The sequence below is a fragment of the Pristis pectinata genome, chromosome 29, assembly GCF_009764475.1.
Source record: "Pristis pectinata isolate sPriPec2 chromosome 29, sPriPec2.1.pri, whole genome shotgun sequence".
NCBI classification, from domain to species: domain Eukaryota; kingdom Metazoa; phylum Chordata; class Chondrichthyes; order Rhinopristiformes; family Pristidae; genus Pristis; species Pristis pectinata.
Window position 1 is genome coordinate 15855219 of NC_067433.1, and position 25851 is coordinate 15881069.

Here is a 25851-nt window from a genome sequence, read left to right on the forward strand (position 1 = left end):
CCAGTGACCCGGGTTCAGTTCCTGCTGCTGTCTGTAAGGAGTTTGTACGTTCTCCTCGTGACTGTGTGGGTTTCCTCCGGGTGCTCCGGTTTCCTCCCACATTCCAAAGACATACAGGTTAGGAAGTTGTGGGCATGCTATGCTGGCGCCGGAAGCGTGGTGACACTTGCGGCTGCCCCCAGAAAACTCTACGCAAAAGATGCATTTCACTGTGTGTTTCGATGTACATGTGACTAATAAAGAAATCTTATTCACCAAGGAGTAGGAAGATAGTCAGTTCAGGGAGGGGCACATGGATAGTCTGGAGCATGTCAGTATGAAGAAGGAAGAAGTGTTTGATGTGATGGAATGCATAAGAGTTGATAAATTCCCCAGAGCTGGATGACAACTATCCCAGGTTTCTGTGGGAAGCAAGAGAGGAGATAGCTGGGCCCATGATAGAGATTTTTCCATCTTTGTTAGCCACAGGTGAAGTACCAGTAGTCTGGAGAATAGCTAATGTTGTTTCCATATTTGAGAAAGGCAGCAGGGATAAGCCAGGTATCTATAAGCTGGTGAGTTTTATGTCAGTTGTAAGAAAATTATTTGAGAAAATTCTACGTGATAGGACTTATGTACATTTGGAAAAGCAGAGGCTGATTAGGGATAGGCAGCATGGCTTTGTGCAGGGGAAACCCTGTCTCACTAATTTGATTGAGTTTTTGAGGAGGTAACCAAGTAGACTGATGAGAGTGTGGTGGTAGATGTTGTCTTTATTGACTCAGCCAGGTCTGAGGTATCAATTTTCAAATATGCTTTTTCTCAATCAATCAAAAGTTGTGCCACTGATGGTTAATTTCATCCCCAATGTCTTTCTTTCCCAATATATGGGAAATGGCCCATGTTCTTCATTTCTTACAGTGAACTTAATTGTCAAGGGCAGCATGGTTCAGCAGGGACAGGTTGACAGAGGACCATCCCTTTAGTGAAAACATCGACAGTGACTTGACCTCGGCTTTGATTGCATACAGGCACATGCATCTTCTACATACTGCAACTTGACATCTGAGGTTTGGGTGACTTTGGTTCTTGAGTGTAGTGAAGCTGGACTGAACAGTTTTCCATTAGTTCTGAAGACCCATGTTGAAATTTATTGAAGGTGAAATGAAACATTTCAGCAAAAAGAATTTAGAAAAGTATTGGGGCAATGACTCTACTTTATTTGATATCAGTCTCCATTGATACTGGCGCTGTTGTAGACTCATTGGTGAATATCATGGTGTGCATGTCATTATGGAGAAAACATAAAATGGAGATGAATTTTAGTGGGTAGCCAAATTTGAGGAGGATTTTCTAATTGATAGAGTCAAATGATCTGGTGCTGCTCCTTGCATTTTTCTTGTTATGTGATGAAGTTCATGTCCACAGTGTTTCTAAACGGACAGGATCCTCAATATGATTTGGGCAACAGCAGTAGGCAACTGGGAGGAGGTGATTGAGAAGGATCCTGATGATGATTTTTGCTGTGGCAGACAGAAGGTTGCAGGAGCAACACCTTATTTTCTGCCTTGATAGTCTCCAACCTGACGTCCTCAACATTGATTTCTCTAACTTCCGGTAACCCCTCCCCTCTTCTCCCCACCTTTTTTTGCCCTCCTCTTTGTCTTCCCTCATTCCTGTGGCCTGCTCCACCCTCCTCTTTCCCCTCCCCTGCCCTCATGACCCGCTCATCTATTCCCCACCTCCTTCCCTTTATTCCATGGTCCACTGCCCTCTCCTACCGGATTCCTTCTTCTTCAGCCCTTTGCCTCTACTCACCTTTCAGCTTCTTACATCTCCCCCCTCTCCCACCCTCCTACCTTCCCCCCTCACCTGGACTCACCTATCACCTGCCTGTGCGTGCTCCTCCCCCTCTCCCCACCTTCTTATTCTGGCTTCTGCCCTCTTCCTTTCCAGTCAGGATGAAGGGTCTCGACCTGAAACGCCGACTGTTTATTCCTCTCCATAGATGCTGCCTGACCTGCTGAGTTCCTCCAACATTTTGTGTGTGAGACCCCTCTGTGGTTGCTACAGTCAAACTCGTCTCCTGCGGAATATGGTCATGATCATAGAACCTCTGATGTAACCTGCTGTATCCTCCTCTTCCCAGAAGCAGATGATGAGATTGTGGATTTACGACTGAAGCTCTTCACTGCTGTATTTTAGAACTTCAGCAGGGATGCTGTCTGCTCCCAAGGTCATGATAATTTTGGTTAGGATAAAACTTTTTCAATGACTCGTAAGTCAGATTGCCAGCAAGACTGGACCAAACAGATTGCTGTGGGATTGAGTCACAAGCACTCACGTCAAAGACAATGTCACAGCTGAGGAGATTTCCAGAAGGTGTTGACTGCTTCTCTGTCCCTTTGAGTTCATCTCCATTCTTGGCTCTCGGTTGGGGTCTCGGGTGTTCAGAGCACAGACAGCCTTGACATTGCTGAACAGCTCACCCGTAATACGTCTGTCAGTGAGTGGCTGAGCCTTCTGCACTCTCTCCATCCACCATCTGTTCTTTAGGCCACAGGTTTTCAGCTGGACTTTTGCCTTCAGGAACCTGTGGTGTGGTTTCTTTTTCCTCATGGAATGGTGGAGTTTTCAATCAAGGAAAGCTTTACATTTGCTACAGGTGCACCTCAAGGATGCGTGCTTAGCCCACTGCTCTACTGTCTCTACCCTCTTGGCTATGAGGCTAAGCACAGCTCAAATGCCATCAAAAAGTTCGCTGATGGCACCACTGTTGTTGGTAGAATTGCAGATGGCGATGAGGAGGTGTACAGGAGTGAAATAAATCAGCTCGTTGAGTAGTGTTGCAACAACATCCTCACATTCAGCATCAGCAAGACCAAGGAACTGATTGTGGACTTCAGGAAAGGGAAGTCGGGAGAACACACGCTAGTCCTCATTGAGGGGTCAGTGGTGGAAAGGGTGAGCAGCTTCAAGTTCTTGGGCGTCAACTTCTTGGAGGATCTATCCTGGTTCCAACACATTGATGCAATCATGAAGAAGGCATGCCAGTGGCTCTACTTCATTAGGGATTTGAGGAGATTTGGTATGTCACCAAAGACTCTTGCAAATTTCTATGGATGAATGGTGGAGCGCATTCAGACTGGCTACATCTCAGTCTGGTATGGAGGCTCCAATGCACAGGATCGGAAGAGGGTGCAGAGGGTTGCAGACTCAGCCAGCTCCATCACAGGCACAATCCTCCCCACCATAGAGGACATCTTCAAGAAGGTGGCATCCATCACTAAGGACCCTCACCATCTAGGACATGCCCTCTTCTCGCTACTACCATCGGGGAGGAACCTGAAGACCCACACTCAATGGCTTAGGGACAGCTTCTTCCCCTCCACCATCAGATTTCTGAACGGTTCATGAACCCATGAACACTACTTTCTTGTTCCTTTTTTGCACTATTTGTTTATTTTGTAACTTATAGTAGTTTTATGTCTTGCATTGTACTGCTGCTGCAAAACAACAAATGACTAATCAGAATCCTGGTAATTCTCAACAAAACAATTCTGTTTCTTCATAAAGAAGCCAAAAATCCCTTTGCAGGTTTGAATTACAGCGGACTTCAGAGCAGTCCATGAGCAGTAGACACTAGAGCTCCTGTAGACACTTTGGAGCTTCTGTAGACAAATTGTTTATGAGGTACTGTCTAAAAAGAGCTGCCTTTGTGGGATCATTGAGAGTTTCTTGCAGTAACACTTGTTGATGTTGATATTTTGGGACCGTGTTGAAATTAAGGAAGTGGATAAGGCAGTGGTCAGTCCAGCAGTTATCGATGCCTGTGATGGCATGGGTGAAACGGACACCTTTAGACACCCTCACTCAGACAATGATATCTAACATGCGTCAGTGCTTGGATGAGAGCATTGTAGTGAGGTCTTGTGCTTGCCCCTCTGATGGAATACAGTGTTTGTCATGCTGTTGTGCTCCAAGCATGTCAGGAGAACGTCCCCATTCGAGATGGCCTTCCTTACCAATTATGCCCTGCCAGAGTTCGCATGTCCTCCCATCCTGATGTTGAAGTCAACCAGCAGAATCAATCTGTGGACCAGTTACAACTGTGCCAGAAGCTTTGAGTGGAGCCCAAAGCCCAACCTTTTGATGAAAATGATGGCTAGTTCCACTTCAGTACTGAATCATCACATGGTGTCTGATGTTCAAGGTCCGAGCTTGCAATGTAGCAGCAATAAAATTCATCTTCTGTTAAAGCGCTGCAGATCAAACATTGGACTTGAAAGCTCAGATTTGCTATTTTAGCTCTGGATACCATTATTTAAATAGGTTTTGAGGGTGTCAAGGCACTGCAGCTATTTTTTTCCCTAACACATTCCTCAGATAACAGATGTTTACCTCTGGAGAAATTGAAGAGTAAATCAGCTATCTTCACACTGATGACAGCATACAGAATCTCATTATTGCCCCTCTGCCAACTAACCGATGGGCTGAGATTGCTGCTGCTTATTGTGATGTGGTGCTTCCTGAAGCTGACCTTTACTGATCCCAAGCTACAGATAGCAGGTGAAACAGAGGTGGGCAGAAGATCAGTACAACATGTGGACAAGGATGATTGGCCATTGATTGTATGGTTTGGTCTTGATTGGATATATGAACATGATTTTGAAGAATGATTTGGTACATCATTGCTTTTAAAGATTTGTCATCGCATGGACATTGCAATGATCAGTAACAGAAGGAAGATAACATGGGATTGATGTATTGCAGTTTTTTCATTTACTCATGGGATATGGGCGTCATTGTCAGGTCAGCTTTTAACGATTATGAGAAGATGATGGTTACTCCTGCCTTGACCTGCTGCAGTACTTGTGTAGTTAGGTAGGGATTTGCAGGATTTTCACCCGGCAGTGCACATGTATTTCCAAGTCAGGACGATTTATGTTTTGGCACCAAACTACAAGTGGTGATACTGTTCCCAACTATGAATTATCCTTTTTCATGGTAGTCAGGCATTTGGTGCATTTTGTCACTGGTGTACAGTTGGCAGCCTTGGTGTGCCATGGATAGAGAATGGGAGTGTTCGTGGAAGTAGATATGTTATCAAACAATGTGACTGCTTTGTACCAGACCATGTCAAACTTTCTGGGTGATATTAGAGCTCCAATATCCTGGCAAGATCAATCACTCTATCCCTCCTAACATGCCTCATAAATGGTAGACCTTTGGCAGTGAGGAGTAAGGCACCTCTACCCCAGAGATATTTTGGTAGCCACGGAACTTTGGGTCTGGTCTAGTTGTGTTTCTAAATCAGCTGAATCACCCAGCGTTTGACAGTGGGGATTTTATGCTGGGATTGCCATTGAACGTAAAGGGGAAATGGGTAGACGTTTCTGTTGCAGCTTTTTTATGCAGGTTTGCAAGCATCAAGCATTCAAGTGCTTTGTGATGGGAATGTGCTTTGTGTTTGTGGCATGGCATATTAAATGGTCCATTTGACATGCAAATTACTATGTGAGCAAAGTAAGAGCACCCTGATGAAATACTGATATTCTTATGTGCTTGAAAAATACAAATAGTTGGCAGAGATACTGCACCAAGCTTACAATGAATTATAGTTAAAATACTGAAATGAAATTGCATAAAATGCGAGCAATAACTTGTCTAGCAATCAAAACTAATACTTTTTCTGTATGCTATTGTATTCAGTGTAGATGCAGATTAACTCTTTCTGTCGCATTCACACAATGAGTAACAACTCTCTGTCCTTCCTTTGTGGCATGGCTCAGAATAGAAGCAGTGCAGAATGAGAGATCAATCCTACATTGTCTGGCCATGGTGCTGTTATTGAATATCCCCGTTTGCAGTACTATTATCTGAATATGTTCATTGGTTTTATGTCAATATTTCTGATTGCATACTTGGAATAAGTTACTCGAAACATTGTTAAATAAACTTATCCAGAGGGAATACAGTACTTTGATTTACTTCAGAACATTATCTGGTTCTCTAAAGCTGTTGAGTTTATATAGCTGACCATTTTAATACAAGGTGGAATTTAATGAACTGTGGGATGAAAACTGATGTTGCATGGAAATTGCAGTCATTTTTCTCACAGTGAGCATGTTTCTGTAAAATGCATTTGCTGCCTGCTGACAATGAAATTCTGCGTTAAACAATGATCACTTCAACGGAAAGCAAGCAAATGTGATGTTGCTGTGCAGTACTTGGGTAGTTAGAACTGGTAGTTTCTTTGCGGGATCACAAAATGATTATGGATGAGGAAGGCCATTTGGTCTATCATAATTCATCCACTCTAATTCTACTCACTAGCCCAATCCAGTGCTTTACAAATCGACACAAAGACTTTTGCCTCTAATAATGTATTTGGAATTCTATTCATAGGTTGATCACTCTGTGTGCAACTTAGAAATACTGTGAATTTAATGGCATAAAACATTTCCAGTCAAGTTACTCTGTTTCTCACATGCCTCCCAGCCAGATTGATTGCGAGAGATGGGAGGTGTGGCAAGAGGCTTCTGGTGATAAAGTAGCAGCTGGGGGCAGACCCTAACATTCAAGAGGATTTGGACGGACAGGAGAGATATTGCAGGGTGCTAGGATCTTGCAGAGAAGAGATCATAGAAAGGAGAGAAAACATTGCAGCAGGTTTACTTGAGATACCAGGGTGAAGCACAAGCAGTGCTGGGAAAACACACCACAGCAAACAAAACGGAGATGCTGGAAATCTGAAACAAAATGTAAAAAATGCCACAAACTCATCATGGGGAATAAAACAGTTAATGTTTCAGCTCATCAAAATTAGAAAAGTGAGAGAAAAAATGTGTGTTTTAAGATGCAGAGATGGGCAGGGGTAGAGAGAAGTGAGGGAACATATGAGACAGTGGAGAGCAAGGTTGTTTGGATAATATTTCTCTCAGTGTGACTGGAGAGAGACAGCACTTTCTTGTATTGCACGGCGGGAGCTGAGGGTGAAATCACTATGTAGCGTTCACGATGCTGAGGACATTGTGGATAACACATTCAACGAGCTCATCACAATGCAAGCAATGGCTGCATAGGTGGAAAAGCGGTGACTGACCACCAGGAAAAGTCATAGGCATGGTCACGTAGTGCAATGATCTCCAGTGGCCATCCCCCACTCAAGCAGGTATACATTGTTGGGGAAAGAGAGAGAGAGAAACAAAGGACTACAGATGTTGGAATATCTAGGTGAAAAACACGATGATGCTGGAGGAACTCAGCAGGCCAGGCAGCATCCGTGGAGAAAAGCAGGCGGTCAATGTTTTGGGTCAAGACCCTTCTTCAGGACTGAAGATGGGAAAAGGGGAAGCCCAATATATAGGAGGGAAAAGCAGAGCAGTGATAGGTGGACAAAAGAGGGGAGAGGCGGGCTGGGCACAAGGTGATGACAGGTAGACGCAGGTAAGAGATAGTGACTTCTCCACTGCCAGGAGAATTCCAAGCGCAAACCGGAGGAACAGAACCTCATTTTCCATCTTGGAGCCTTGCAGCCTAACGGCATGAACATTGGATCCTCCCACTTTAAGTAATCCTCTCAACCTCCACCCCCCACCCCACCACACCCCACACACACACACACACACACACACACACACACACACACACACACACACACACACACACACACACACACACACACACCACCCAACCATGCGTCTTCTTTTCTTCCCTTTCCTAACCAACCTCTCTTTTCTCCACCTTTTTTCCTCCTTACCTTTGACCCATCCCCCGGTGGATCTGCTTTCCCTTCCTCCAACGCACCTGCCTATCACTGTCTCATACCTGCATCTGATGTCCTGACAGGAGTTCTTCCCCTCTTCCTCAGTTCCTCAGCCAATGTGCTTTTGTCTTTGGGTCCTTTTCTTTGCTCCAGTCCCAGTGGAACCATCACAATGGGACATGAAAGATATACGAACTCAAGACTCTATAAAACTTGTGGAGGGAAATGGACAACGACGTTTTGTGTCAAGACTCTTCATCTGGACTAAAAGAATAAGGCGAGACTGTCCATTTCCCTCCACAGATGCTGCCTGACCTGCTGAGTTCCTCCAGCATCTTGTTTGTTGGTCCAGATTCCAGCATCTAAAGTCTCTTGTGACTCTATAAAACTTGCCACATGACTCCTACCTGCATGCTTCTGACCTTGGACTGAAACAAGCTTTGCTCCACATGACTCCTGAACAACACGAATGTGGTTATCCCTTCAAATAGCACCTGATATTGAAACCTGCTTTCTTGTGCATGTCCACATTGTCATAATTACATATCTATAACATAACTTCACAGGGAGCCTCCGCTGAGTATTGTAAGAGATTAGTAATACTCACATGCACTCTAAATGCTCTTTTACTAGTTTTATTATGCTCACAAGCTGTCCATAGCTAGTTTTTGTGAAGTGAAGTACATGCTAACTGTCTGCTTTCATAGTTTACAAATGTCTTTGTGCAATCTGCATAGTTCTTAAGATCCAAGAGCTGCATGGTAGAATGTATGGGCCACCAAGTGCATCAATCACCATCATGTTGCAAATGTTGATATATCATTCAAGGCATCTGGAATAATTAATTTATGAAACCAATCCAATATGTGTGAGAAATATGGTTGTTTTGAATTAAATAATGAACACTTATTAAATTTGACATTCCTTTGTTACTTTCCAAAAGGAATTAACTTTTTTTAAACTAATGAGCCTAATATATCTGTTAAAAAGGTGAACTGAGAAATATTATGTGAATGTTTAGTGTGCCAATAGTGGAAGCAGTAACTTATTGTTCCTGTCAATATCTTCGATATGTGTATAATGGTTCATTGGCTTTGATAGAGCATTAACAGCTTAATTGCCTGGAAAGATCCTTTCCAATGATGCTATTGCAGTATACAGTAAATCTCCAATAATCTGCTGTTTGACTCTTTGGATATCTGAATGGTTCAACATCTGGCTTACTGGGCCATGGTTTCTGTGCTCCCTCTTACACACTGGAGCCCCAGTTCCCACATTCCCTCCAACACACCGGGCCCCAGTTCCCACATTCCCTCTAACACACCGGGCCCCAGTTCCCACATTCCCTCTAACACACCGGGGCCCAGTTCCCACATTCCCTCTAACACACCGGGGCCCCAGTTCCCACATTCCCTCTAACACACCAGGGCCCCAGTTCCCACATTCCCTCTAACACACCGGGGCCCAGTTCCCACATTCCCTCTAACGCACCAGGGCCCCAGTTCCCACATTCCCTCTAACACACTGGGCCCCAGTTCCCACATTCCCTCTAACACACTGGGCCCCAGTTCCCACATTCCCTCTAACACACCGGGGCCCAGTTCCCACATTCCCTCTAACACACTGGGCCCCAGTTCCCACATTCCCTCTAACACACTGGGCCCCAGTTCCCACATTCCCTCTAACACACCGGGGCCCCAGTTCCCACATTCCCTCTAACACACCGGGGCCCAGTTCCCACATTCCCTCTAACACACTGGGCCCCAGTTCCCACATTCCCTCTAACGCACCGGGGCCCAGTTCCCACATTCCCTTTAACACACCGGGGCCCCAGTTCCCACATTCCCTTTAACACACCGGGCCCCAGTTCCCACATTCCCTCTAACGCACCAGGGCCCAGTTCCCACATTCCCTCTAACACACCGGGGCCCCAGTTCCCACATTCCCTCTAACACACCGGGGCCCAGTTCCCACATTCCCTCTAACACACTGGGCCCCAGTTCCCACATTCCCTCTAACACACCGGGGCCCCAGTTCCCATGCTCCCTTTAACACACCAGGGCCCCAGTTCCCACATTCCCTCTAACACACTGGGCCCCAGTTCCCATGCTCCCTTTAACACACCAGGGCCCCAGTTCCCACATTCCCTTTAACACACCGGGCCCCAGTTCCCACATTCCCTCTAACACACCAGGGCCCCAGTTCCCACATTCCCTCTAACACACCGGGGCCCAGTTCCCACATTCCCTTTAACACACCAGGGCCCCAGTTCCCACATTCCCTCTAACACACCGGGGCCCAGTTCCCACATTCCCTCTAACACACTGGGCCCCAGTTCCCATGCTCCCTTTAACATACCAGGGCCCCAGTTCCCACATTTCCTCTAACACACCCGGGCCCCAGTTCCCATGCTCCCTCTAACACACCGGGGTCCCAGTTCCTACAGACTGGAGCTCAGTTTACTGTCCTCCCTCTAACATACAGGGAAATGGAAATATTTCCCATCGTCCCTCTAACACACTGGGGATCTGGTTCCCATCCTCTATTTGACCCACTGGGGCCCCTGTCCCTGTGCTCCCTTTAACTCACCGGGACCCCAGCTCCTGTTATTTCCTGCACTCTTTTGTAATTCGCCAGTTCTGCTTCCCACACTATCTTGCCACTTACCAGGCCCTTACTTTTCACTCACCTTTCAAAGTTACTGGGTTCACCAGAACATGTACTATTCTACTGTGTAATATCTTGAAAAAAATTCCATTTAAAGTGTGTTGGAGAATGAATGGTCCAGAAAATCTGCTAATCAGGCACCATCAAAGTCCTGAGTGTGCCAGATTAGTAGAGTTTTACTGTATCCAAATCATGGGATCCTTTGTAAACATGTTGGATATTTAACTCTAATGAAATGACTTTAAGGAGGAACTGGTATTGTTGTAAAACTGCTTCATCAAAAACAAAATAGACATTCTGATCTGCTACGGTGTAGGTAAATGAATAAATATGTTTGAAATTACAGCAAGGTGCTCTTCACCTATGGAACAAAAACATGGGAAAAATTATGGTGAAATAAATAGCACTGCGGTTAAACAACTTAGAAGAGAAATAACAGACCATTCATTCTAATACAATGCATGTTGTACTGCCTGGGCAAACACCCAATCCGTTCCCAATACCTACCAGTGTTGCTTTGCAAAGAGTTCAGAAATTATTTGCTGTTCAGTTCTTTCCCATTGTGATTTGGTCACCTTGCACTTGCTCGTCACTAAATTATTACTGCTAGCAAAGGCCTTTGAAAAGGTTAGCATCCACCTTGACTTCTCAACCTCTTTTTTTTCAGGAAGTGGAAAGTACTGACAGATGTTCAGTTGTTGCCTGTTCCTAGTTGCTCAGCGTAGGTGGAGTGGGTCTCCTTGAACCACTGCAGTTCCAGTAACATTGATGCTCCCATAATAATCTAAGTTAGGAATTTTAAAAACTTTGGTGCAGAACTAAAACTGATGGTTAATATTTAAGTTGGAGCAGTGTTGGAAGTTCCTGCAATATTTAGTGTTTTTGTCTGCAGGGACAGAGATCAAACAGCAGAAAAATGCTGCAATCTTGCTGCACTGCACTTTGTGGATCCTGGCATTAGTAATGAAAAGGATAGCTATTGGTTTCAACAGCTGACTTGTCGATCAAGTAACCTATTCAGTTCTGGCTGATATTGAGTGCTGACGTGGCTACATCCATCAAAATGAATTTTCCAACACGCCTCTGAATTCAACTTCACAGATGGTGAAAAAGCTGCAATGGATCCAAATGAACCATTCATCAAAGGGTATCAGCCTCTTCCCAGTAATCTGGCAGTAATAATTAAGCTTCTCTAAATGATATCCACAAAAAAGAAGTTTAAAGTAAAGAGCTTTAGAACAGTTGGCAGAAGAAGGGAAATTATTGGAAAAATTTCTGAGGGGCAGGATTAATCTTGGAAAGGCAGTGGTTGATCAGGGACAGTCAGCAGGGCTTTGTTGGTGATAGATCTTGTCTCACTAATTTGATTGAGTTTTTTGAAGAAGTAGGAAAATATAAGGGCAGTGCAGTTGAGTCTACATGGACTTCAGTAAGGCCTCACATAGAAGGTTGGTCCAAAAGGTTGGAACCCATGGGATCCAAGACAAGTTAGCAAATTGGATCCAAAATTGGCTGGGTAATAGGAGACAGGGAGTGATGGTGCTTTTGTGATGTGAAGCCCAGAACTGGTGTACCACAGGGATCTGTGATGGGACCCATACTGTTTGTCATTTACATTAGTGATTTGGGTATGAATGCAGAGGGTATGATTAGTAAGTTTACAGATGACATGAAAATGCGTGGTGTTTTTGACAATGAGGAGGATAAGCTTAGGTTACGACGCTGTATTAACCAGCTGGTATTGGGTGGAACAATGGCAGATAGAATTTAATCCTAATAAGTGCAAGATGATGCATTTTGGGAGGTCTAATAAGGGTAGGACTTGTGCCATGAATGATTGGGCTCTAGGGAGTATCGAGGAACAGAAGAACCTTGGTGTAAAAGTCCACAGATCCCTTAAAGGTGGAAGCTCTGGCGATGAAGACACACAGGATGCTTGCCTTCATTAGCCAGGGCATCGAATTTAAGAGGTTGGAGATCTTGATACAACTTTATAAAATATTGCTCAGGCCACACTTACAGTATTCTATGCAGTTCTGGTCACCACACTGTAGGAACGATGTGATTGCGCTGGAGAAGGTGCAGAGGAGATTTACCAGGATTTTGCCTGGCATGCAGTGCTTCAATTAAGAGGAGAGACTAGATGGACTGGATTTGTTTTCCTTGGAGCAGAGCAAGCTGATGGTGAACCTCATAGAGATAAGCAAAATTATAAGAAACATAGATAGTGTAGATAGTAAGAAACTTTTCCCCATGGCTGAGGTGTCTAATACCAGAGAGCCTAAGGTGAGGAGTAAGAGGGTTAGGGGGATCTGAGGATGTTTTTTTATCCCAGAAGGTAGTTGGAATCTGGAACACTGCCTAAGAAGGTGTTGAAGACAGGTACTCTCACAATATGTAATATATACCTGGATAAGCACTTGAATTGCCAAGGCATAGAAGACTACTGAGCATGCACTAGTATTTAAGGTTAGTAAAGATGTATACTGATGGCTGGCATGGACATGGTGGTCTGAACGACCTATTTCTCTGATGTATGACTCTCACTTTAGTGAGATAATATGAGTAGAACTGTTGGCTCAGATGAATGGTAAATGGTGTCAGCAGCCAGGACTCGTTTTGTTGAATGGCCTTCTTGTATTGCAATTTCTACAGTAAACTAACATACAGATATTTCTAAAAGTAAGATGCAGAATTATTTCAAAGAATAAAATTTAGTTGCAACAAATGTGTTGTTGAGTTAATGCATTAATGTGAATGCCAACAAAATGGCTTACAGTGTTACTTTGGAATAGATCTTCTCATAAATATCAAATGAAGAGATTCAATGGAGTAGCATTACTGTCCTTATATATTATAAGGCAGGTTTTAGTATAACATGATTATTTGAATTAATAATCATTTGGAATGCTTATAGATTTTATAGAAAGATTTTCAATTTCCATCATATTAGTGTTGTGTTCTGGTCCTCAAGGTAAATGCTCAGCATTCTCCCACATCATTCAAATACAGCTTTGTATTGTTTATATGAACAATGAGTATTGTTATCATATCAAGATATTTACAAATTCTGCACCAATTGACGTCTTTTATGCTGATTACAATAGAGAGCAGAATAAATGTAATACACATTTGAGGAAATGGCTGTGCTTGATAAATATATCTAATTTACAAAATAAGTTGTACAATTGCTTTCTCAGTGAAGGAACCCTTAATGTTGGTTTTTATTACTTTAATTTTGTTTCATTGTATCACAGAGTATAGGCCACCCACCCCTCCATCTGGCACAGGGTACCACCGTTACCAGTTCTTCCTTTATGAGCAGCCAGATGATGCAGTCATTGCACTGAACGAACATGAAACAAAATCCTTTGGTAAGTCTATTAAAAAAAGGTGAGGAGCAACATTTTGTTTTATCTAGCGGTGACAGAGTCTTCTGCAGTTGTTAAAAATGTGGATGTGTACAGTGTTTGGAGAACTCCTCGACACTGTGGAGACGCACACAGAAATTTTTACTGATTCTGACTGGATTTTGAAATAGTGGGGCACTTAACTGCAGCAAAGCCTCCAGTTGCAAAGCTGAATCTAAGCCCTTGTGATGCATTTGCATTAAATTGATATTGCCAAATGCAGCAAAAACTTCTGTGGAGGTGGGCAAATTTGAATGAGGCAGTGCTATTGCCTCGGGAAGCTTTTGGAACAATAATATTTGCTAGAACTGAATAAAAAGGGGAAACTAAAGATGAGTTTTATACACCAGACCAAGTAATTGTTCAGCATCCCATTTACCTAATGGGGAGGTACAGCTCTTGAGAAAATAACACTATTTTATATGGTCCTAGTTTGACTTTATTCATTTGTAGATTGCATTGGTCCTGGAAGTAAGTACAGCCTTACCACTGAGGCTAATAGAAATATCCCATTGGTGTTATCTTTATCACCGATACACTGATGTCCAGGTCATATCTCAATAACTTTATGAATTTTTCCAAACTTAACTAAAGTGATGTAACTGTTTTACACAGAATTTCTCACATTTGTAAATTTACCATTAACCCATTTGAAAATTGCTCTTTTTAAATTTCAGCTTGACTAAAGATATCTTGATGATGTAATTGTGTTTTTTTTATGAATGATGTACAGCCAAAGATGTAGCAGCTACTTGCAAAGTTTTGTTGGGCTACAATATGCTGGAAATTTTGGCAGGACTACATTAAAATTGCCAACATTTCTTCACAAGTGCCACCAAGTTCAGGATACCTCTACAGATGTGTATGTGGCCTGATTTTCAGAAGGGTATTGCTGGCTGCACTCCAGGGTTGGACTCTTCATGGAGTCTGGATTGTGAATTTGTGATAATTCTTCAGTACTTAAGCTGGGGGTTCTACCCACTCAGCCTGCTCCATATGGTTGAATTACTTTCACTGCAGAGGGACAGCTATGAGAGATAAGTGTTGGGTGATTTATATATTTTTTTTAATTGAACTTATTTAGATATCTTTAAAGTGTTACCACTTTTAAAAATGTTTTAATATTTTTAGACTTTTTGGTTGTTAAATGGATTTTTAATTATTTTTCCTATTTCTCAATTAATATCTCCGAAGGCTTTGGGAATGACTCTGGGTTTGGTGGGAAAAGGTTGCTGTTTCTGTATGAATCTGAGTCCTGTGGACAGCCATCCCCAAGAGTTCAGAGAGGGAAACAAACAGTTGATTTCCTTCTGTTCACAGCCTGTTTAAAATATTTATTTAAAAGACCCATGGTTCCTCGTGACATGCTGGGATAGAAATTTTGGACATTTTCTTAGTGAGTGTTGGTTAAATTCATTCTTGCTGCAGGTTTGGCTTCAGGGGTCTGCCCCCAAGTGACTGACGTCTGATTGCTCATGACTTCTATCAGTCACTTCTAACCAGCTTCTCCCATTGTTGGTGAGCTAAAAGCTCATGCATTAACCTTTGCCAATGATTCTTCCTTCACTACTATTTCTCTGTCATTGCTAAATATAGCGAATATATTACAATGACCAACTGGATCACTGCCATTATAGGACACGTTATCCTTATCCTCAGATTTATTACAGTTGTTGCTCCCCCCCGTTCCATACTTGCTGCTATCATGAAGTATTACTGATGTTCTGCATGTTTCACGCACTTCAATGTGTCTTTTCTTAAATTCCCACAGTACATGCTGTGTGACTTCAAGTAATTTGGTCATTATGGCCAAGGCTTCAGGTTCAAGCAAGTCAATATCTAACATTTTCCTTCAGATTTAAGGTAGTCATTTGGTCAAGTATATCAATAATTTTTTTTCCTTGCTGTAAGGGTGTTTATAAGATTCTGTGTCCTATCAATACGACCAGAGTAAGCTGTATACACAATATTGGGTGTGGAACTGGGCATGGATGGTTTGTAGTGTTTTGAATGAACTCAGTGACTGAGCCTCCACAACCCTCCTGGTCAGAGAATTCCAAAGGTTTATTTTTCCTCACATCAGTCCTAAATGACCTGCCCCTCATTCTCCTGTGATAATAAACTCCTCAGTCAGGGGTATACCCTCTCTGCATCTAGCCTGTTAAGCTCTTTACCAAGTTTATACATTTTAATGACATTTCCTCTCATTCTTCTAAACCCTGGAGAATACAGTCCCAGTTTACTCAATCTCTCCTCAGAAGGTAAACCCACCATCCCTGGAACCAGTTGAGTGAATCTTCACTGCACTCCCTCAATAGCAAGTACATCATTTCCTAGGTAAGGAGACAAAAGCTACCAAGACCCTATACAATTGCAATAAGAATTTCTTACTTCTGTATTCAAACCCACCCGTTATAAAGGATAACAAAATATTTGCCCTCCTAATTGCCTGCTACCTCTGCATGTTGGCCCTTAGTGACTTGTGTGCAGGCATGTTCAGGTCCTGTTGAACATTAGCAATAGCTAATCTCTCACACTTTAAAAAAATACTCAGCTTTCAAGCTCACCAACTTCTCTAGTACAATTTTTAGACCCAATAGTTTCTTCGGTTCCTCATTCTCACTAGACCCTTGATTCTCTAATATATCCAGCAGGTTTTGAGTGATAAGAGGACATCTCAACATTGTGTCTAACATTGTATCATTGGAAGGATCATCACGTTATGATAGACTATGGGAGCTTTAATTAGCTTACTTAATTTGAACAAACTCACTCAGATGAAATTTCATAATCTGTCAATTGTGTTAGAAGTTCATCAGTAGTCTACTGAGGTACATATCCCTCCTCCAATCCCTCTAAACAGAACAGGTTTCTTCTGTTAACCAATTAGTATACATCATGCATACATCATTCATAACAGGCATTTTGATCTCCCTTTATAAGTTGATCTACCTTCCTAGCCACATCTAAAGAAGGATCTGTAAGCCTTGATAGGCATCCTTAGATCTTCACATTGTTATTGCTATGTTAAACGATTGCTTTACTTTAAGATACATTTAATCAGCTATTTTGCTTTCTTTAATTATTGTTACTAATATATTTGAATATGAACCATCCTTGAAAGATTGACTCCCACCAGTAATCAAACTGCTCCTCCACTCTTCCCTCTGGGCTCAGGGTCATAGCCACAGCAGCAGGTGAAGTATATCATCCTTTTACCTCTTCAAACTGATCTTCCAAGTGTTTAGTTCACGCAAATCTCTGGTGATTCCCCAGCAATCTTTAGCCACTTGTTGCTGCATTTTGTCTGTAAGCCTTCAGGTGTCTCTTTTACACCAGCTGAGCAATTTAACCTTGGCCAAATTTCAAATAAATGTAATTGTCTGATAAAGTACAATCCAATATAACATCAAAACCAGCTATTTTTAGATCCTGTTATCTTTTTTGACACCTTAAAGAATTTGTTTAGGTTTTTTCATTGATGCCATTTTTCACTGTAACATGATTATAGTTTGATAGTTACTTCATGTTTCCTTGTAATTATTCCTGCTTTCTTGTTCCCAAATGCATTATTCTCACAATAATATCGGCGTTCATAGAGTTTATTCCAGTTTGGCCAATAGTACACTATATCATTGCTTTCAGAATGGCTGATTTTGTGCATTCTCACAGATGCTGCTAGTTCTGCATTCAACTTTCCCATATGGGTTTTTTCTGTTTCACACGTGGGCAGCATTATGTATGTGGTATTTTTTTCATTTAGGTACTGTGGCACTGGTGGATAGCCCCGGATGATTCAGAAGTACATTTTACCCAAATTTATTGGTCTTCATTTAATTCTATCACATGTATCAAAGCTAAATTGCCCTCACATCCTGTTTTCCCTTCCCCAGAACTGACATTATTGTTAAAACAATATGTGTAATACAGCTGTTTGGAATATGTGCCAACTTCAGATGCTCTCCCCTGTTAAGTAACAGTCAGTCTGGCAGTCATAATCTCATCCTCCCCATAGAAATTAAAATATAAGTTTGCTCAGCATTGGCCCTGTTTATACGATCCAGTACATAGAGATTTGGCTGGTTAGAAGAGCTACTTATTTATTTAGAAAATTTGCAAATGGGTCCTTAGTACTTATGACTTCTTAAGTTAGATCCTGTGGTCGTGGTCTGAGAAGCTGTGATTGAAAACAATGCTAGTACTGCCACAGGCAAAGCATCTTTCCCTAAGGTCCACCATATCACCACCTTCATAACAATCCATTTCTCTCTCTTTTGCTTCTGTTGAGTTTGTGTAGTTTCACCAGATTGATTTTACCTCCTTGGGTAATTGGATAGCGTTTTCCACGATTTTGTATGGGCCCTAATATGGTGGTTCAAATACTCCTTGGTGATTGGTGGAGCCAGATTCTCTTGCAACACTTAGTAAGTGTCTAGACAAGCACCTGAATCATCAGTCCTTAGAAAGCTGTGGACCAACTGCTGGTAAATGGTGGGCTGAAGGGCCTGTTTTTGTGCTGAATGACTCTGTGATTTATATGCAAACATAATTTCTCACCATCACCTAATCTCCCTATTTCCCATTCTTGTGATTTGTGTGGATCTAATTTCATTTTATTGGCTTGATATTTTCTGCCAATATTTATAAAGCTCATTGCATTGTCCTTTTAGCTCTCCTACAAAACTTGTCCTAAATTGCTTCATTCTCCTGCCTTTTAGCCACAGTATGTATGAACAATTGTGCTGATGTTCTCATGGGTTATTCTGTATTAAGTCACGGGATGAGTATCCTGTGTGGTAGATGCTTCCTCTGATTTTCCTTATCACTTCATCCCAGTTTTTTCTTCTGATCATCTAGTCCTCTCCAGTCTTTGTTGTATTATTCTACTTATGTACCCAACATTTCCTGAAATCTGCGAATTATGACTTTCATGTGACTTCCCTTCAATACTCAACAATTTCAAGGTCACATACATTACCTGTCTGGTAAAGTGATCTAACTCCACAATCCTGAGTATTCACATCCAGCGAATACCTCCTACAACAAGATTTTAGCTGTGTTAGCACAATAACTGCTTTGCATGTAACAGGCTTTACCCATTTAGTGTTTATTCCTCCTGCTGGGAATTAGGAGAGGTTCAAGACGATCTATCTGTGTGCACTACCAGGTCTCCTCCAATCCTTGGGGGTGTCCCTAAGTGATGCTTTCCCATTTGAGAGTCTGGATTATAAACTGCTCAGATTAAACAATTGCAACAAAAATCTTCCAACTTCAAGGCCACCATTCCATTCATTGATCCTGTTTCCCATTTTCCCTGCACCACACATTCCTGTCCCCATTCCTTTGTATACCAGTCTGAGGAAATTCTCCCTCTGGAGTGAGGATACAACTAATTTATCATCTGTAAATAACATCCCTTCGTTTATAATCTCTTTGGATCTCCCATAGGGTACCTTAATGGCTTCGTCTTTCTTCTGCTTGTCCAACACTTTCTGAACTGAATTTGCCTTTTGTATGTCCATGGGATCAGTTACCCTCACCGGGCCCACTATAGTCAATGTTGTTATTTATCCCAAAGCAGCCCTTCAATACCACCTCCCTTTGCCAATCTATCCACTTCCCAATATTTTCCTAGAGTCATAGAGTAATGCAGCATGTGAACAGGCCTTTAGTCCACCGTCCATGCAGACTGTTAAACACCCATTTACACTAATCCCATTTTATTCTCCCCTCATTCTCCTCAACTCTCCACCCCCCCACCCAGGTTCTATGACTCACCTACGCACTGGGGAAGTTACAGTGGCTAATTAATCTACCAACCTGCACTCCTTTAAGATGTGGGAGGAAGCTGGAGCATCAGTGAGAAATGCACACAGCCACAGGAAGAATGGGCAAACCCCACACAGATAGCGCCAGAGGTCAGGATCGAACCCAGGTGACTGAAACTGTGAAGCGGTAGCTCCACTAACTGTTCCCTTGTGCTGCTCCTATGCCACAGAGCAGCTTCTCAGCTACTGATTTAAATCCTCACTTATTTCCAAATAACCAACAAGTCTGTCAGTGAATTGTAGACAGACATAGAATCTGAACAGATAGTATATGGAGGCGGGAACTCAGTTGGGTGAGTCATCTCATATGCAATAGCAGCCAACTCTGCCTGCTGTGCACTCAGATGACTCGGTAATTCAAGTGACACCATTACTTCATTACTCAAATTCCAAATTCCACATCCTTTCCTTTCTCCCTTTTCCACATAACTGGATCCATCTACACAGATCTATCTCTCCTGTAGGTGAATGACTTCTTTTAAAATACTCTTTGTTTCCCATGCCCCTTCTACTCTTTGTTTCTGTGATTTCTCCACATACCCCATGTCTACGGTCAAGGTCAATGGCTCTACCTTCAGATCACATCATCCATTCAGTGAAAGTAATGCTGGATGTTGCCCCTTCTTCGATCATTCCATTCGTCAGTTATCACGTCAGAATGAACTTAATTATTAAGGTTACTACGCTGGTTCCTGTAAACACAGCAAAATGCTTAACCACCCAATAAGTAATTAATAAAGGTGAAGCAGCCAGCATAATCAAAGACCCCACCCACCCCGCACATTCTCTCTTCCCTTCCATTGGGTAGAAGATACAGGAGCCTGAGGGCACGTACCACCAGACTTAAGGACAGCTTATACCCCACCGTGATAAGACTATTGAACGTTTCCCTTATATGATGAGATGGACTATGACCTCACGATCTACCTTGTTCTGACCTTGCACCTTATTGCACTGTACTTTCTCTGTAGCTGTGACGCTTTACTCTGTACTGTTATTTTTACCTGTACTACATCAATGCACTCTGTACTAACCCAATGTAACTACACTGTGTAATGAATTGACCTGTACGATCGGTATGCAAGACAAGCTTTTCACTGTACCTCGGTACAAATGACAATAATAAACCAATACCAATACCAATAAAAGTCTTTCTCATGATGAGTATGCCATCTCTGCTGGAAATAAAGTCCAAAAGGCACATGCTCATAGAGTCATAGAAGCAGTTCCCTTTGTGGTTGATGGTCAACTGGGTCTACTAATCCTACCTTAACCATTTTATTCTCCCCAGATTCCCATCAATTCCCCCCACCCTGCCCCGGTTCTACCACTCACCTACATCAGGGGCAATTTACAGTGGCCAATTAAACTGCCAACCTGCACGGCTTTGGGATGTGGGAGGAAACTTAGAGCATCAGCAGGAAACCTGCGCAGGGAGAACATGGAAACTCCACACAGACAGCACCTGGTCGGGTTCGAACCTGGGTCACTGGTTCTGTGCGGCAGCAGCTCTGCAAGCTGCACGCACTGTGCTAAGTCTCCTGAGGGCATATTGTAACAGTATCACACTAAAGTAGCTGTATATATTAGACAAAAATCCTGTCAAAGGCTTGTAGCTTTGAAAGCTGGAGCTATCTACAACCTTCCGTTAAGTGCATGGAAAGCTTTCTCATACTCTTCTGTCCACTCCCATTAATTGGAATCCTATGTTAGCACAAACAAAGGACAAGCTTTACTCACACAGTCCCCTGAAAACCAATGGCAAATACCTATAATTTCCCAAAATGACCTCAAAGCCAAACCATCCTCTGGTATTGGTACTGCGCTGCTTTACTTATTGTCTTATCCACACTCCTCTTTTCTGATTTCAACACGAGCCCCAAAAACTGTACTTCCCTTTGCTCCACCTGAGCGTTTTTCGAGTTTACCTTTAGCTCACATCATGTTAGCAGCACCATATGTTCCTCAGCATTGTCTGTAAATAGTAACAAACCATCCACATAATGAATCAGTCTGTCGCTCCTGGAAAATCCTTCTAAGCTTTTAGCTATTTGCTGATGGAACATAGATTGGCTGGCATGGAACCCTTGTGGCAGGCATGTCCAGATGTACTACCATCCTGAAAGGCAAAGCCACATTTATAAACTGATCATCTCTTCTCATCAGAATAGATCAAAACCAGCTAAGATACCTAGAACTACATCTACTGCTGCTGAGCTTGGTATGATGCTGATTAGATCTATCTCAGCAGCCACCTGTGGGATACATGCTGCTGTGTTCTTGTTTAACTGTCTATAATCAATTGTCATTCTCCATGGCCCATCTAGTTCCTTAACAGTCCAAATTTGTGAATGTATGCGTGTTACCACAGGTTGTAAAACCACTTGGGCTGTGAGAGATTTTACTGCTAGCTTTAAATCTCTGTCTGCATTTTTAGAGAAATTTTATTATGTCTGCTCCGTTTTCATTGGCTCTCCCCCAACTATCACTTCTTCTGTTGATATTCTCCCACAGTTGTGTTTGTGTCGGGTATATGCTGTGTCCTCTTATTCCAGAATGGCTTTACTCCACTCTGGGCTTCTTTTGACTAATGCTTCCGGATCCCTAATTCCTTTTCACTAATGCTTGCTTTCCCAAAAGCTCTTAGCCATTTATTGATGGAATATAAATTGGCTACAGTATTATGGAACACTTGTGACACATATTTCCCCGCCCATTCAGCTGAATCCAGTATCTTCCATTGCACTTCCATAAGCAATGATTGACTGAATTTATTAGAGAGCCATTTCCTTCCATGCAGCCTAATCCAAATCCCTTTTTGTCGTCGTCCCATTTTATGCATCACTGTTAGCCACGGGTGAGGTATTGGTAGACTGGAGGGTAGTGAATGTTGTGCTTTTATTTAAGAGGGATGGCCAAGAAAATCCTGGGAACTATAGGCTAGTAAGTCTAACATCTGTGGTAGCTAGGTTACTGGAGAGGATTCTGAAGGATAATATACTGTATATGTACATCTGGAAGACGGGTTGATTGGGGGTAGTCAGCATGGCTCTGTGCATGGGAGATCATGTCTTACGAACGATTGAGTTTTTTGATGAGGTGACTAAGAAAGTTGATGAGGGCAGGGCAGTAGATGTGGTTTATATGGACTTCAGTAAGGTCTTTGATAATGTGCCACATGGTAGGCTGCTGTGGAAGGTTAGATCGCATGGAATCCAGGGAAAGGTGGCTAATTGGATACAGCTCTCCCTGATGCTTGTACAGGGAAGCCCAGGTTCCTCTGACCTTTCAATCTCTTACCATTTAGTAAGTCCTCTTCATCTCATAACCTCATATTTGTCACATTATATTTCATCTATCATCTCCTTGACTATCCATTTAAACTGTCTATATCCCCTGATGCCTCTGTACGTCCTGTTTACAGCCCACATTGACATTCAGGTTTATATCATGAGCAAACCCCCTCTCCCCTATCCAAAGCATAGCAATAAATTGTGATCAGTCAGGACTCCAGCATCAATCCCTGCACACCCTACTTGCTACAGCCTCACTATCAGAAAATGATCCACTTATTACCACTCTCTGTTTTCTATCCATTGACCAATTTTCAATCCACACCAGTGTAACTCACAACATGAATTGACCTGTACGATCAGTATGCAAGACAAGTTTTTCACTGTACCTCGGTACAAGTGACAATAATAATAATAATAACGTTGTCGAAGGCCCTCGGAAAGTCTAATTCATTCTTAACTATTTGGCGAGCTACAATCTCCAAAACTAACAGATTTATCAGCCATGATTTCCATTTCATAGATCCATATTGATTCCACCAATTGTATTATTGAATTCTGAATGCCCTATTATTTACTTAATGGACCTCAGCATTTTCCTCAACAAATGCTGGAAATTATCTTGGGAAGAGAAACAGAGTCAGCATTTCAGATCAGCATTTTCCTTACTACTGATGTCAGGCAACTGTCTATTCTCTCTCCTTCCTTTCTTAAATAGTGAAGCTACATTTGCTACCTTCCAGTCAGTGGGCACTGTTCTAAAATCCATGAAATTTTGGATGATGACAAGCAGTGCATCCACTACTCCTTACCCACCTCCTTCAACATGCTGACATGCAGAAGGACCACTGGATCAGTTGTCAACAAGTTGAGGCCAGGTGAACAGGAAGAACAACATGTACAAAATACAGCAAAATAATTAGAATCATATGGAATAACTAGTAATAAGTGAAACTAGTCACAAAAAATAGAAGATGGAGTTCCTGGAAAATTTAACCTGTGATGATTAGTTTTCAAAACTAAAATACTGACTTGTGCTTTTACAACAGATGTATGGCCCTAAAGAATGTGTAAGTAAAAGTGTCATCAGAAAAGCTCTGGAATCATCAGTTATTCGAGTTTTGTGCCTAAGGGAAATGACATAGTGTGTAATAACATCTATTTAACAATACAATGGTGTGAACACTGTTTACTGTTTACCAGTGGAATCGGTTTTTGTTGCACTTACAGAGTAGAGCATAATTCATTCACAACTTCTTTGATCTGAGATATGAACACAGCCTTCTCTTGGTAATTAGATTTTAAAAATTCATGAAATGGCATTCAATTCCTTTGCACAAATTCTCTATAAATGTGTTTATCATTTTTTGTTTTAGATTTTGATTTTGTCAATTATTTACTGATCCTTTAACCTCTGAAGTTATTGCTTAGTCGCCACTTAGATAAGACGATGAGAACATAAGAACTAGAAGCAGGAGTGGGATGTTCAGCCCCTCGTGCTTGTTCTGCCATTCAATGAAATTGTTAACTTCAGTGCCACTTTCTTTCACAAACCCCATATCTTTTGATTCCCCTAATATTTATGAAATCTGTCAAACTCTGTCTACACTCATCAGCTGAAGTTCAACAACTCTCTAAGATAGAGAAATGCAAAGATTCACCACTTCTGCAGGAAGAGACTTCTTCTCAGTGCCAAAAGGGTATCCACTTATTTTGAGAGAGTGGCACCTGGGTTCTAGACAATCCATCATCCCAGCATTTAACTTGGAAAGCTCTGTAAGGGGTTTTGTAGGTTTCAATGAGCTCACCTCTCAGTCTGCTTCATCTCTTGTAAAGCAATCCTGCCACCCAGAAATCAATCCAATGAACCTTCGTTACAATCTCTCCAACCCAAGTACATCCTTCCTTAGGTAGGGATACCAAATCTGTACATAATATTCTTGGTATGGTCTTCCCAGAGCTCTACGTATTACCGGTAAGAAGCCCTAATGCTTGTACTCAAATGTCATAGAGAGACACATCTTGAAAACAGGCCCTTTGCCCCACCCACCTCTAATCCTACACTAATCCCATTTTATTCTCCCATCGGATTCTACCACTCACCTACACAGTAGCGGCAATTTAAGGTGGTCATTTAACCTACCAATCTGCATGTCTTTGAGATGCAGGAGGAAACCAGAGCACCTGGAGGAAACACAGTCACAGAGTGAATATGCAAACTCCACACAGACAGCACCAGATGTCAGAACTAAGCCTGTGTCTCTGGTGCTGTGAGGTAGTAACTCTGTTAGCTGTGCCACTGGACTGCCCTATGCTCTTGCAATACAGGTCAAAATTCTAATTGCTTTCCTAATTACTTGCTGTATCTGAATGCTAACTTTAAATGGTTTATGTTCAAGGACACCCAAGTCCTTCTGAACATCAACAGTTTTCAGTCTCTCACCATTTGAAAAACACCTGCCTTTCTATTTTTTCCACTAAAGTTGATGACCTCACCTATTTCCATTTTATATTCACCCATTCACTTATCTGTAACCATCCCCCAAAAACCTCTCTGCATCCTGCTTACCATCCACACTGTATCATCCACCAACTTGGATATATTACAGTTTGTCCCTTTATCCAAATCATTGATACAGATTGTGAACAATCGAGAACCTATCAGTCTCTGCCTTAAATACACCAATGTCTTGGCCTTCACAGCCCGCTATGGCAATGAATTCCACAGATTCACTGCACTCTGGCTGAAGAAATACCTCCTCATCTCAGTTTTAAAGGGACATCCCTTTATTCTAAGGTTGTGTCCTCAGAACCTAGACTCTCCTACCAATGGAAACATCCTCTCCACGTCCACTCTATCCAGGCCTTTCAGTATCTGGTAGGTTTCAAGGAGATCTCCCCTCATC

The 25851-nt window shown here is 42.2% G+C and overlaps 1 protein-coding gene across 3 annotated transcripts in view; it reads left to right on the top strand.

Annotated features, from left to right (window-relative positions):
• Window positions 1-25851, top strand: part of LOC127584425 (phosphatidylethanolamine-binding protein 4) — a 354441-nt gene that overhangs the window by 240686 nt on the left and 87904 nt on the right. For 2 of the 3 annotated variants that reach the window (XM_052041227.1, XM_052041228.1), the window contains exon 6: window positions 13672-13788. The exons of the other annotated variant lie outside the window; for it this stretch is intronic. In XM_052041227.1, the coding sequence (XP_051897187.1) occupies window positions 13672-13788 (117 nt within the window). The remainder of the gene's footprint in view (window positions 1-13671; window positions 13789-25851) is intronic. 3 annotated transcript variants of the gene reach the window in all.